The sequence below is a fragment of the Barbus barbus genome, assembly GCF_936440315.1.
Source record: "Barbus barbus genome assembly, chromosome: 14".
In the NCBI taxonomy this organism is placed as follows: Eukaryota; Metazoa; Chordata; class Actinopteri; order Cypriniformes; family Cyprinidae; genus Barbus; species Barbus barbus.
Genome location: NC_136742.1, coordinates 6669227 through 6681005, shown reverse-complemented (window position 1 = coordinate 6681005; position 11779 = coordinate 6669227). Strand labels below are relative to the sequence as shown.

At 37.5% G+C, this 11779-nt stretch overlaps 1 protein-coding gene across 3 annotated transcripts; it reads left to right on the top strand.

Moving 5' to 3' along the window:
- Window positions 1–1601: 1601 nt before the first annotated feature.
- LOC306880569 (cyclin-K-like) lies at window positions 1602–11552 on the top strand. 3 transcript variants are annotated; one of them, XM_079434178.1, is made up of 11 exons: window positions 1602–1733; window positions 2406–2618; window positions 2735–2816; window positions 3375–3506; window positions 3586–3691; window positions 6406–6463; window positions 8805–8974; window positions 9147–9349; window positions 9487–9520; window positions 9628–9696; window positions 10301–11552. In XM_079434178.1, exons 2-11 carry the CDS (start codon window positions 2416–2418, stop codon window positions 10873–10875), a joined length of 1632 nt encoding a protein of 543 aa, XP_079290304.1. In that variant the 5' UTR covers window positions 1602–1733; window positions 2406–2415; the 3' UTR covers window positions 10876–11552. The 3 variants fall into 3 exon arrangements, with proteins under 3 accessions (XP_079290304.1, XP_079290305.1, XP_079290306.1); XM_079434179.1 differs by having other exon boundaries at window positions 2396–2618; XM_079434180.1 differs by having other exon boundaries at window positions 1607–1733; window positions 2422–2618.
- Window positions 11553–11779: the final 227 nt, after the last annotated feature.

The following is an 11779-nucleotide window of genomic DNA, read 5'->3' as shown; positions in this document are numbered from 1 at the left end:
TTCGAAATAACTCAAACAATTTGCATATTATGCAGAATTTTATGATGAATCAAGAGAACTTCCAGGAAACCTGACAAAAAAATAGCGGGGATAAATATAATATTTTTTACTAAATATAATACATTACTAAACCTGAGGTGTAGAGTGCTGATAAACTTGATGTTTAATGGGGTGATGAATAATTCTGTAACTCAATATGAATCATTTGTGTATGTAACATATTAACTGTTGTATTAATGTTTGAAATGTGTACTTTTTGGGAAATGTTTCGTTTATTAGATAAATATGTCAAAAGAGTAGACAAATTCAGTCATTATGCATCTTTTTTTAATTTATTATGAAAAATTGTGCATGAGGACCAAAATAAAATTTGTTCTTGTAACTGATATTTTTTTCTTTTATTGAATTTAGTGACATGACTTTATCTAGAAATGTATTTATGCTTCCATCATATAGTTATGTGTATTCTTATTGAATAAAAACATGTATCATCTAAAGTGAGCATATACATTTTAAATGCACTTTTTATAAATGTTATTGGTGTCTTTATGTTTCCATTCAACATTTTATGCAATATCAAAATGTGCATAAAATACAGGGCTTTTATATAAATATTGTCTTAAAGGAAGAGTTTACTGGAATTTGGTCAACTTTAATTCAGTTTTGTTTTGTGCTTTTCTTTTTCCAATGTTCATTTTTGGGGGGGATTATGTATTTTTGTAATTTTCTGTTGGAGGTTTTAATCATATTTTGTATAATATTTGAAATTGGACTGTAATTCCTTGATTAAGCTCAGCTGGTGATTTGTAATTGTGTCGATAAAAGGGTGAGTTGCTGTTTGTAAGAAAGCTATGGGCTCAAAAGGCTGCTCACTTGTCTGTTTTGAAATCTTCTTTCATAAATTAAAATAAAATAATAAAAGATATGTTTTTGATAGACCTGTGTGACCTCTCTGTAGAATACAAACACATTTATTCAGAATAATGGTTTGTTTTTTCTCTCTCCATGCATCTAAAGTCAATGGGGTCCAGAACAACACTGGACTTAGTCAATGATGAGTATATGGTGGTGTTTACATTAAACTGTTTGTTCATTGGCTGATCAAAAGTGATGGTGGAGCTCTTTCAGCAGTTTTGTAAGCCACAATGCTAACTACTAAGCAGTACTGCCCTCTGCTGACAGCATAAGAGCAGGCATACTTAAGCTACTTTGCTTTGTTGCATGCATTTGTATTAGATCAGTAACCCACATGACACATTACAGTGTTCAAATATCTGATATTTGTCTAATATTAGTAGGTGTCATCAGCATGGCTTCCTTCCATCTCTCACAGCAATCACATCATCGGTCTTTTCCCTCAAAGTTAACATAATTTAATACGTATTCATGTAAATATATGAAGTAAAACAAAACATACAACCATTAATACTTTGGCTAACTCCATGAGTTGAGTGGTCATTGTAGATAATGTTTTTATCTATTACATCATTTATTGCTCACGGTGAGGTTCAGTGATTTTATATCTGTTGTGTGTTTGTCCTCCAAGCCTGCAGGAGGCGCTAATGCGGTTGAAGTGGGTTTAACGGCGCAACAGCGCTTCTGAGAAGAAGAAGAAGAAGAAGACGCGCTGTAAATGGCTGCCTCCATGTCGTGAATGTGAAGACTGACAAAAATTTCAATTTTGTCTAACTGCTCAACTCATCGAGATCATAATCGAATCATATACCGTAACGGTAAGATTACCGATTAGTTACGCGTTGTTTTATAATTAATCTGATCTCCCGCGAGCGGTTTTGATCGCACTGTCAAACTGAACCGAGGGATAAAAGATCAAACTGCTCTTTTCACATAAACACCAGATTTACTGCATAATCAGCTACTAATATTATATGTGATCAGAGATATGTCCTAGATTTGGTGTTTCCGTGTGGTCTTTAGCGAAATGACTCTAAACAGAGCTTTAAATGTGATTAACGGCCTCGAATGGGATCTTATTTGCTATGATTTTCCTCATAATAACCATGAAAAATTATGTTTTGCTTTAAATCAAGAATATGTTTAGTGTTTCTTAGAATCGAATTGTTTTCAGCTCCACACATTCTTACTATTTTAAAGCTGTCTGCATTTTATTATTATATGAAATTAATAATGGTTCGAGTCAGACTTAATAAAGTAAAAAAAAACGCAGGACGTTTTAATTTTTAATTGCAATAAAAATAATGTTACAGTGAGAAAAAAAGATCCCGGGAAGTGTTCATTTATGTTTTCAAGATTTTTTATTATTATTATTATTTTACTCACCATTTACATTTAGTTGTCTACTTCACATGCTTATCTGAAATCATCTTGAAGTGTTATGTGATAACAATGTCCAAAAAAAGTAATTAACTAACAGATATGTTCAGTCTTTTGCAAATGAAGGACGGCAAGGAGAACTCTAACACCGCTGCTGGAAGTTTTGCCACAAATCTGGACCACACAAAGCCATGCTGGTACTGGGACAAGAAGGATCTGGCCCACACCCCGTCCCAGTCCGATGGCCTGGATCCAGCCACAGAAGCCCGGTACAGACGAGAGGGAGCCCGGTTCATATTCGACGTCGGGACACGTCTCGGACTGTATCCTTCTAATGCTGCCATTTACAACTTATTACCAAATTCAGTTTCAGTTCTGTGTAGGAATGATTTTTTAAATATTAAGAGGATATTTATATTATCCTTAACCAATTTTTAAGACATTATGACACTCTGGCAACTGGAATAACATACTTTCATCGTTTTTACATGTTTCATTCTTTCAAACAGTTTCCCAGATATGTAAGTACAACATGCTCTTGAAAATCTTGATTATTTCATCCATAGCATTTTCTTTTGATCCTACCATATAATGCCTAATTGCTTATACATATAGCACTGCTTTGTGTATAGCGGTAACTGGGGTAATGTATCATTTATTTATTGTAATATCAGAATTTTCTGAAATCATTTGAATTACGATTCCAGTTCTTTTTTAGATGAATTCAAAGAATAGGGCCTTTTAATGATTATTATTAGTGTTTATTATTTTATATGTTTAACTATATATCACTGTTTATTGATATTCTCTAATAAAGTCATTTGTTTTATCTTGAGTCATACTTTGAATTAAACCTATTTAATATACAAAACAAAAAAATCGCTGCTCGGTCCAAGTTATGATTATCTAGTCTGTTTTATCATTTTGATGGCTTTCAAGGAAAAAGTTTTCAAATGTCGAAACAGTATTCTGTTGTGCCAGGAGGGAAAAAACCAAAAGGGACTGAGTAAACACAGTGTCTAGCATGTAGCACACTCTAAATTTAGTCGTGTTTAAAAGTTTTATGTTTCTCTCTACAGGTGACTGGGGCTTGTTGTCTTTTCCTAGCTGGTAAAGTGGAAGAAACCCCTAAGAAGTGTAAAGACATCATTAAAACGGCTCGGAGTCTGCTCAATGATGTGCAGTTTGCACAGTTTGGAGATGATCCAAAGGTTTGCAATCCATTCAAAACACAAGTTCTCGTTCTTGTGATGTTCCTACTGTATTAAACATCATGGAATGTCTCCGCAGGAAGAGGTCATGGTCCTGGAAAGAATTTTACTCCAGACAATCAAGTTTGATTTACAAGTTGAGCACCCATACCAGTTTCTGCTGCGCTATGCTAAACAGCTCAAAGGTATTAATAGGTTTAAAGGGGTCCTATTATGCTCTTTTACAAAGTCTTGGTTTTGGGGGTGTACTAGAACATGCTCTCATGCTTGGTGGTTCGAAAATTTAATTGCTTCACATAATTTACATTATTACAATACCTTTCTCCCCAGGCTGACACAAAGGACTTGATTAGTTCTGGGTTTGATGAAGGCCCGCCTTCTGAAAAACGAAATGTGTTGTGATTGGTTAGCTGTCCCGGTGTGTTGTGATTGGCGAACAGCTTAGACGGTGTTTCAGTACTGCCCCGCCCCTCGCCAAAACAGCAAGTTCGTCAATATTGCCATATCAATTCAGACCCCGAGAATATTGAGGATTGCGCTCAGAACCTTTGCATGCACCGATATTGCAAGAGATATTAAAGTAGTAACGTTATTGTTGTTTTTTTTTTTTGGCTAAATCACGTTTTAGATCGGATGTCAACAACAGCTTAAAAATAACTGCATTTACTATGTAACGGTAATATGTATTGTGTTTATTGTTCTTTAATTCTAACATTATAACATGAATTGAGTTTATTTATACCATAGTCCCACAGACGTACACTATTTGTGGCGGCATATATGCAAATGAATTCTCTGCCAGCAGGAGGCGCTGTTGGAGCGGGAGCGATGCACAAAGCAGCGCTGCGCTCACAAACGCTACTTTATCAGACATTACATGCAAGATTATGAAAATAACATTCCAAATTTTCTGAAGACAGTCGGGTTCCTTCAGAAATGCAGTGATATAAAAACACCCGCACCGGGTTTTGATTTTGAAACGTGCAGTGCTCAACCAATCGTTCTCCCCACCCATTCGAATTTCCGTAGGCGGGATTTATTTTTGTGATCTCATAAATACAGGAAAACAACTTTGTAGTCCAAATGAGCCGTTCGCTGTAGTTCTTGAAAAGGGATTTAAAAAAAAAATAAAAAAATCTCCCTTTGAGATTTGTAACTTTGTAGATCTTTTTATGCCCAAACCTACACACTGCACAGACTAAAATTCAAAAAGTGAAAAAGCATAATAGGACCCCTTCAAGACATATATATTTTTAAATATACAGGTCCTTTTCAAAATTTAGCATATTGTGATAAAGTTCATTATTTTCTGTAATGTACTGATAAACATTAGACTTTCATATATTTTAGATTCATTACAACACAACTGAAGTAGTTCAAGCCTTTTATTGTTTTAATATTGATGATTTTGGCATACAGCTCATGAAAACCCAAAATTCCTATCTCAAAAAATTAGCATATCATGAAAAGATTCTCTAAAGGAGCTATTAACCTAATCATCTGAATCAACTAATTAACTCTAAACACCTGCAAAAGATTCCTGAGGCTTTTAAAAACTCCCAGCCTGGTTCATTACTCAAAACCGCAATCATGGGTAAGACTGCCGACCTGACTGCTGTCCAGAAGGCCATCATTGACACCCTCAAGCAAGAGGGTAAGACACAGAAAGACATTTCTGAACGAATAGGCTGTTCCCAGAGTGCTGTATCAAGGCACCTCAGTGGGAAGTCTGTGGGAAGGAAAAAGTGTGGCAGAAAACGCAGCACAACGAGAAGAGGTGACCGGACCCTGAGGAAGATTGTGGAGAAGGACCGATTCCAGACCTTGGGGGACCTGCGGAAGCAGTGGACTGAGTCTGGAGTAGAAACATCCAGAGCCACCGTGTACAGGCGTGTGCAGGAAATGGGCTACAGGTGCCGCATTCCCCAGGTCAAGCCACTTTTGAACCAGAAACAGCGGCAGAAGCACCTGACCTGGGCTACAGAGAAGCAGCACTGGACTGTTGCTCAGTGGTCCAAAGTACTTTTTTCGGATGAAAGCAAATTTTGCATGTCATTCGGAAATCAAGGTGCCAGAGTCTGGAGGAAGACTGGGGAGAGGGAAATGCCAAAATGCCTGAAGTCCAGTGTCAAGTACCCACAGTCAGTGATGCTGGTGTTGGTCCACTGTGTTTTATCAAGGGCAGGGTCAATGCAGCTAGCTATCAGGAGATTTTGGAGCACTTCATGCTTCCATCTGCTGAAAAGCTTTATGGAGATGAAGATTTCATTTTTCAGCACGACCTGGCACCTGCTCACAGTGCCAAAACCACTGGTAAATGGTTTACTGACCATGGTATTACTGTGCTCAATTGGCCTGCCAACTCTCCTGACCTGAACCCCATAGAGAATCTGTGGGATATTGTGAAGAGAAAGTTGAGAGACGCAAGACCCAACACTCTGGATGAGCTTAAGGCCGCTATCGAAGCATCCTGGGCCTCCATAACACCTCAGCAGTGCCACAGGCTGATTGCCTCCATGCCACGCCGCATTGAAGCAGTCATTTCTGCAAAAGGATTCCCGACCAAGTATTGAGTGCATAACTGAACAATTATTTGAAGGTTGACTTTTTTTGTATTAAAAACACTTTTCTTTTATTGGTCGGATGAAATATGCTAATTGTTTGAGATAGGAATTTTGGGTTTTCATGAGCTGTATGCCAAAATCATCAATATTAAAACAATAAAAGGCTTGAACTACTTCAGTTGTGTTGTAATGAATCTAAAATATATGAAAGTCTAATGTTTATCAGTACATTACAGAAAATAATGAACTTTATCACAATATGCAAATTTTTTGAAAAGGACCTGTATAATATTGCTTTGTTGTGATGTTAATCATCTCATGCTTTGCTTTTTCAGGTGACAAGAACAAAGTTCAGAAGCTTGTGCAGATGGCGTGGACCTTTGTCAATGACAGGTTGGACTGTAATTTATTAATTCGTTCATTTCCAACAGTGGTACTGTTTGAATCAGAAAGTATATATTTTTTTGTCCCCATAATTCTGTGGTCATTCAGTTTTTACCATACATGCATATCAGTATTATTATTGTTAACTAAAACCATCAAAATATTTTTTGTACTTGAAATAATATAAAATTATTTTAAGTATTTCAAAATTATTAAAACTTTAAAAAATTTATTCAATTGCCAAAGCAACATATTTTCATTTAATTTAACGTGATGTACTAAAATTCTTAGTTAATGACCACACATATATATATATATATATATATATATATATATATATATATATATTACAGTGCCTTGCGAATATATTCACACCCCTTCATTTTTTTTTAAGTTGCTGCCTTATGTTTAACTGCTTTAAATTACCCCCCCCCCCCCACATCAATCTACACTCCATGCACCATATTGACAAAGAAAAAACTGAATTGTCACAACTTCGTAAATTTATTAAAAATAAAAAACTGAAATAAGTACATTGCATAAGTATTCACACCTTTAAATATTTAGCTGAAGTCCCTTTACAGTCTCAAGTATTTTTTGTTTGATGTGACAAGCTTTTCTCATCAGCATTTGGCAATTATCTGCCATTCTTCTCCTCGCCTCTTCTCCTCTCAAGCTCTTGAGATAGATTGTAGTAAATGTACGTATATCATTCCATCGGCCGCGCGGCCCACTTCATTAAAAAAATTTGAATTAATTTAGCGTGCTTGGGCTCAGTGCAGCAGCTCAAAAGTGCTCGTCAATAACCAGGTTTCCATCCAAGGATTTTTTTGCGGAAAAATATTTAGCGCTTTAATATATTTACGATATAGCTGATGGAAATGCCAATTATCGATTAAATTTCTCATGTGTCGACAAAATCTTTTTCCGTTTAACTTTAGCGCATAAATTCCATATCGATACTTCAAATGTCGCAAAAATTAGTTTGGAAACACTTTTTGTCGAGAAAAGGGGCTTTAACGCAAATAAATGTGGAGTCACATGACAGAATTAGCCTATAGGCAGCTCGTGTTCATGGTGTTGCTCACGTTAAAGCACCGTTTCCCTGTAGTTCAAAAGCGCATTAAATCATATTCATATTATTAAATTGTATCTAAAATTATTTTACATATGGTAAGAAAAAGACGAGTTACCTCTCAAACACACTCATCTTAATTTGGTGTTAGTAGGCTAGCCTACGTTTACATGATTATTATTCCTTTTTTTGCAGTGCATTGTTCAGTTTAAATAGCCTGTAGTCCGTGCCTTTCAGCTTGACCACCATAACGCCGTGATATTATGGCAAGCACATTTTGTTTTACATGAACGTGAAGTACAAAAGTTTAAATTAATTAATTTTGGCTTGTTAGCTTCTTATATTTTTATTCTTTTTGTTCTTTCTACTGTTAAATTTAAATGATTTGTTGTGGAGTGAGGGGAAATAAAATATATTTTTCATGTTTCTTCAATATTTTTGGCCGACTGTATTTTATTATGACATGAACAGGCTGCGAGGCTGTGCTTAACTGCGCGTGAGGCGCCGGCACGATTTGCACTAGCCTACTCCTTCATTTGTGGTCATATAAGAGTAAGACGTTATTCAAAACTATTCAAAATATGTATTTTATTTGTGTACATTCACAATAAAAAACAAAACATACTTTTGTGAAATAAAGGAAAACTGCCGATTTCTCAAGATGTTTTAAAATGAATTTTCAGCATCATTACTCCAGTCTTCAGTGTCCCTATGTTTCTTCTGTAAATGTTAGAAAGTCATGCAAACATATCCATTTTGCTGTCAGGAGAGCAACGAGCGCTGCTGTGCGCATGCGCTTAACAGATGGAGCGCGATAATTCTGAGTAAAACATTAATTTTGCTAAAATATTTGTTGCATTTGTAGAATTTTAAACCTACATATAAGTGTATTTTTATGATAGCAGTACTTGTAAGGGGACTATTGTAATAGGTAGATCAAATGTAAGTACAGTCCTAATTACTAACCTCAAATGAGTTAATTTGTGTTTCTTATAGCTGTTAAAATAGTCATTTTAACTGCTGTATATATATGTGTGTGTGTGTGTGCATGCATGGAGAACTTGAGGCTTCTTGGATGTAAAATTTATGAGAAATTGTTCAGGGATGCACAGTTTGTGACATTTAAAACTTTTAATATTTAGGCATTTAAACCTAGTTAATTTTGCTCTTTTGCACCAAAAACAAAAGAATGTTTAATAGGCCTCTTTTTACAAGGAAACTATTTGACATCATTGATCCTTCTGCAGTTAATTACATGTTTGTGTGTATTTCTAGCCTCTGCACAATGTTGTCCCTTCAGTGGGAGCCAGAGATCATAGCAGTGGCAGTCATGTACCTCGCTGGGCGGCTGTGTAAGTTTGACATTCAGGAGTGGACGTCTAAGCAGTCGTCTCGCCGCTGGTGGGAGCAGTTTGTACAGGATGTGCCGGTGGAGCTGCTGGAGGGTAATCACATTAATATTTGACATTGTGCATTTCAAACTTTCTCTATGCCTCTCTGCCAAAATAATTATTTGGATATAGGAAAAATAACCCTAGTAGTCTAGTTTTAATGATTCGTGTAATGATGTACTGCTCTCTTCCAGCATTTCATGATCCCTTGTCTTGTGTTCTTCAGACATCTGCCACCAGATTCTGGATTTGTACTCTCAGGGTAAGCAGCCGATACCCCAGCAGCCTCAGATACAGGACAAAGAGAAACCGCCACCCCCTCCTGCCCCCCAGCCCATCCAGTCAGGGGGGCAGAACCCACCTGCTCAACCTCCCTCCAAGAAAAACTCCCCCCAGGCCAGCCCACCCGCCAAGATTAAACGCCAACATGTAAGTAAAGCATTTGCAGTTGGATATATTATGGATAACTCACATTTGTGACCAAAAACTATTTCAAGTCACTACCCTGGCACACAGCCATTCATCCCTGACTTTAATTTGGGCTCACGTTTTATTTTCTTTTGAAGGTCTCTCCTAAAGATGAACCTAAAGCCCCAACAGGTAACTCATTCTGGACACTTTTATAGTGTCATAATAATGAATGTCAATTGTGAGATGATGAATTTCCTGTTGTATCAAGTGCTAATTTCTCTCTGTCTCTGAAACAGAGCAAGTCGGGTCTAAGATACCACGCCTGGAGAGTCCTATGCCCCCTCTCCCTGTGTCCCAACCCCCAGGTGAGGCTTTCTGTGTTTTGAAATAGATTCCAGATTTTCAAATAGTTGTATCTCGGCTAAATATTGTCCTATCCTAACAAACCATACACCAATGGGAAGATTATTTATTCAGCTTTCAGATGATGTAGAAATAGAAAAATTGACACACATGACTGGTTTTGTGGTCCAGGGTCATATATATATTATATTATAGTATATTAAGCAGCTCAACTGTTTTCAACATTATTAATTAAAAATAAAAAGTATCTTGAGCATCAAATTAGCATATTAGAATTATTTCTGAAGGATCATGTGACACTCAAGACTGGAGTAATGATCCATTACTGAAATACATTGTGAAATTATAAAGTTTTTTTTTTTTTTTTTTTTTTTTTTTATGGAATCACATTTCACAATATTGTATTGTAATTCACTATTTTTGAACAAATAAATGCAGCCCTGACAATTATTTTCAAAAACCCTAAAATCTTACCAACCTCAAACCTTTGAACAGTAGTGTAAATACACATAATGCAATGATGTTTGTTAATGAAAACTATTATAAAGTGATTATACTAAATGTGTATATAATTGATACACGTCTATGACTTCTGTCCACACATAGATCGCAAGCCTCCATCTGTCATCCCAGCTCCTCCCGCTGAAGCGGAACCGGCCACATCAGCTGACATGGATCCAGCACAGGGCCCGGCTCCTCCTCTGCCGCACGGGGCCCCGCCCCCTCTACCTCACCGCCCGCCACCCCCTCCTCCCTCCAGCTATATCATGGGAATGTCCACGTCCAGTTCGTACATGTCCGGTGAAGGATTTCAGAGTCTGCAGTCCATGATGAAGACCGAAGCGCCCTCCTACGCGCCCATGCCTCCTTCGTTCGGCCTGCCGTACCACCCGCACCCCCACTATCCACATCCAAACCCCCCGCCTCCAGGCCCTCCGCCTCCAACCTCTTACCCTCCTCCCAATCTGCCTCCACCCACCCCATCTTACCCCCCTCCAGGCTACAACCCCAGCTACCCCCCTCCACCCCCGCGTATGCCACCAGGGCACAATGTGCCCCCTCCGGTAATGGGCTTACCGCCCGCTGGGTACCCACCTCCACCCGGCCAACCTCAGGTGCCGCTGCCGCCCCACGGCATGCCGCCTGTGGCAGGAATGAACAGAGGGGCTTGGATGAGATGAGAGATGATTAAATCAGTCCTTCACATCTTGGTTTAGGCCAACGATACATGTGCCTGTATACAATATACACAGTCTGTATCGGGTTTATATGTATTCTGATGCAGGTTTCACAGGAAGGTACAGACATTTCAGCTGCCGAGATCAGCGCTGGTTGAATTAGAGTGTCTGGGAGTCCATGAAATACCGCAGACTTCTGCTTGGGTTCAGGGTTTCTCTGTTCTGTAGACTTTATATCCACTGATGTGAATTGAAGGGATAGTTCACCCCAAAATGAAAAGCTGATGTATTTACTCTCCCTCATGTTGCTCTAAACCTGTATGCAAAAGAGAATTTTGAAATATCTTCATGGATATTTTCCATACAGTGGCTCACATTGAGCATGGTTGGTTAATCTACAAAATGGACCATACAACTTGCGATCTATGACTTGGTCCATATGATGTTTTTGAAGTCATAATAATTTTGAAAAAAGATGAAAACGGCTCTATTATGTGGTTTTAGGTCTCAAGTAGTAAGGATTACTTCATATAGTTTTTTCTGGTCAATATGAATGGTTTTTACATGAAAAGATCTGACAAGATTTAAAGATTCCAAAAAAAAAAAAAAAAAATCATACAGGTTTGGAATGGCATGAGGGTGGATAAATAAAGAGTTTTTCTGTTTGGGGGAAACTATCCCTTTAAATTCGTTCACATCACTTACATTCCAAACCCATTTCTGTGAATGAATTATGAATATTTGGTTGTACATATGATTTATTCTGTATTATCTTTAGAGAAGCTTTTTTCAGTGCCCTTTGGCTTTGCTTTTTAGTTGGTGTGTTGCAGAATTCATATTATTTTCTTGGGGAAAATATTCCTCAAATCATCTTCAGCAGTCCTTTTATTCAGATGCGTTTCTGGCA

Bases quoted from the DNA above. Each gene is read 5' to 3' on its own strand.
- LOC306880569 (XM_079434179.1), top strand. From the start codon at position 2,398: ATGTTCAGTCTTTTGCAAATGAAGGACGGCAAGGAGAACTCTAACACC. The intron at 3,692-6,405 runs GTATTAATAGGT...TTGCTTTTTCAG, and splicing joins CTATGCTAAACAGCTCAAAG to GTGACAAGAACAAAGTTCAG. The intron at 8,975-9,146 runs GTAATCACATTA...TGTGTTCTTCAG, and splicing joins GCCGGTGGAGCTGCTGGAGG to ACATCTGCCACCAGATTCTG.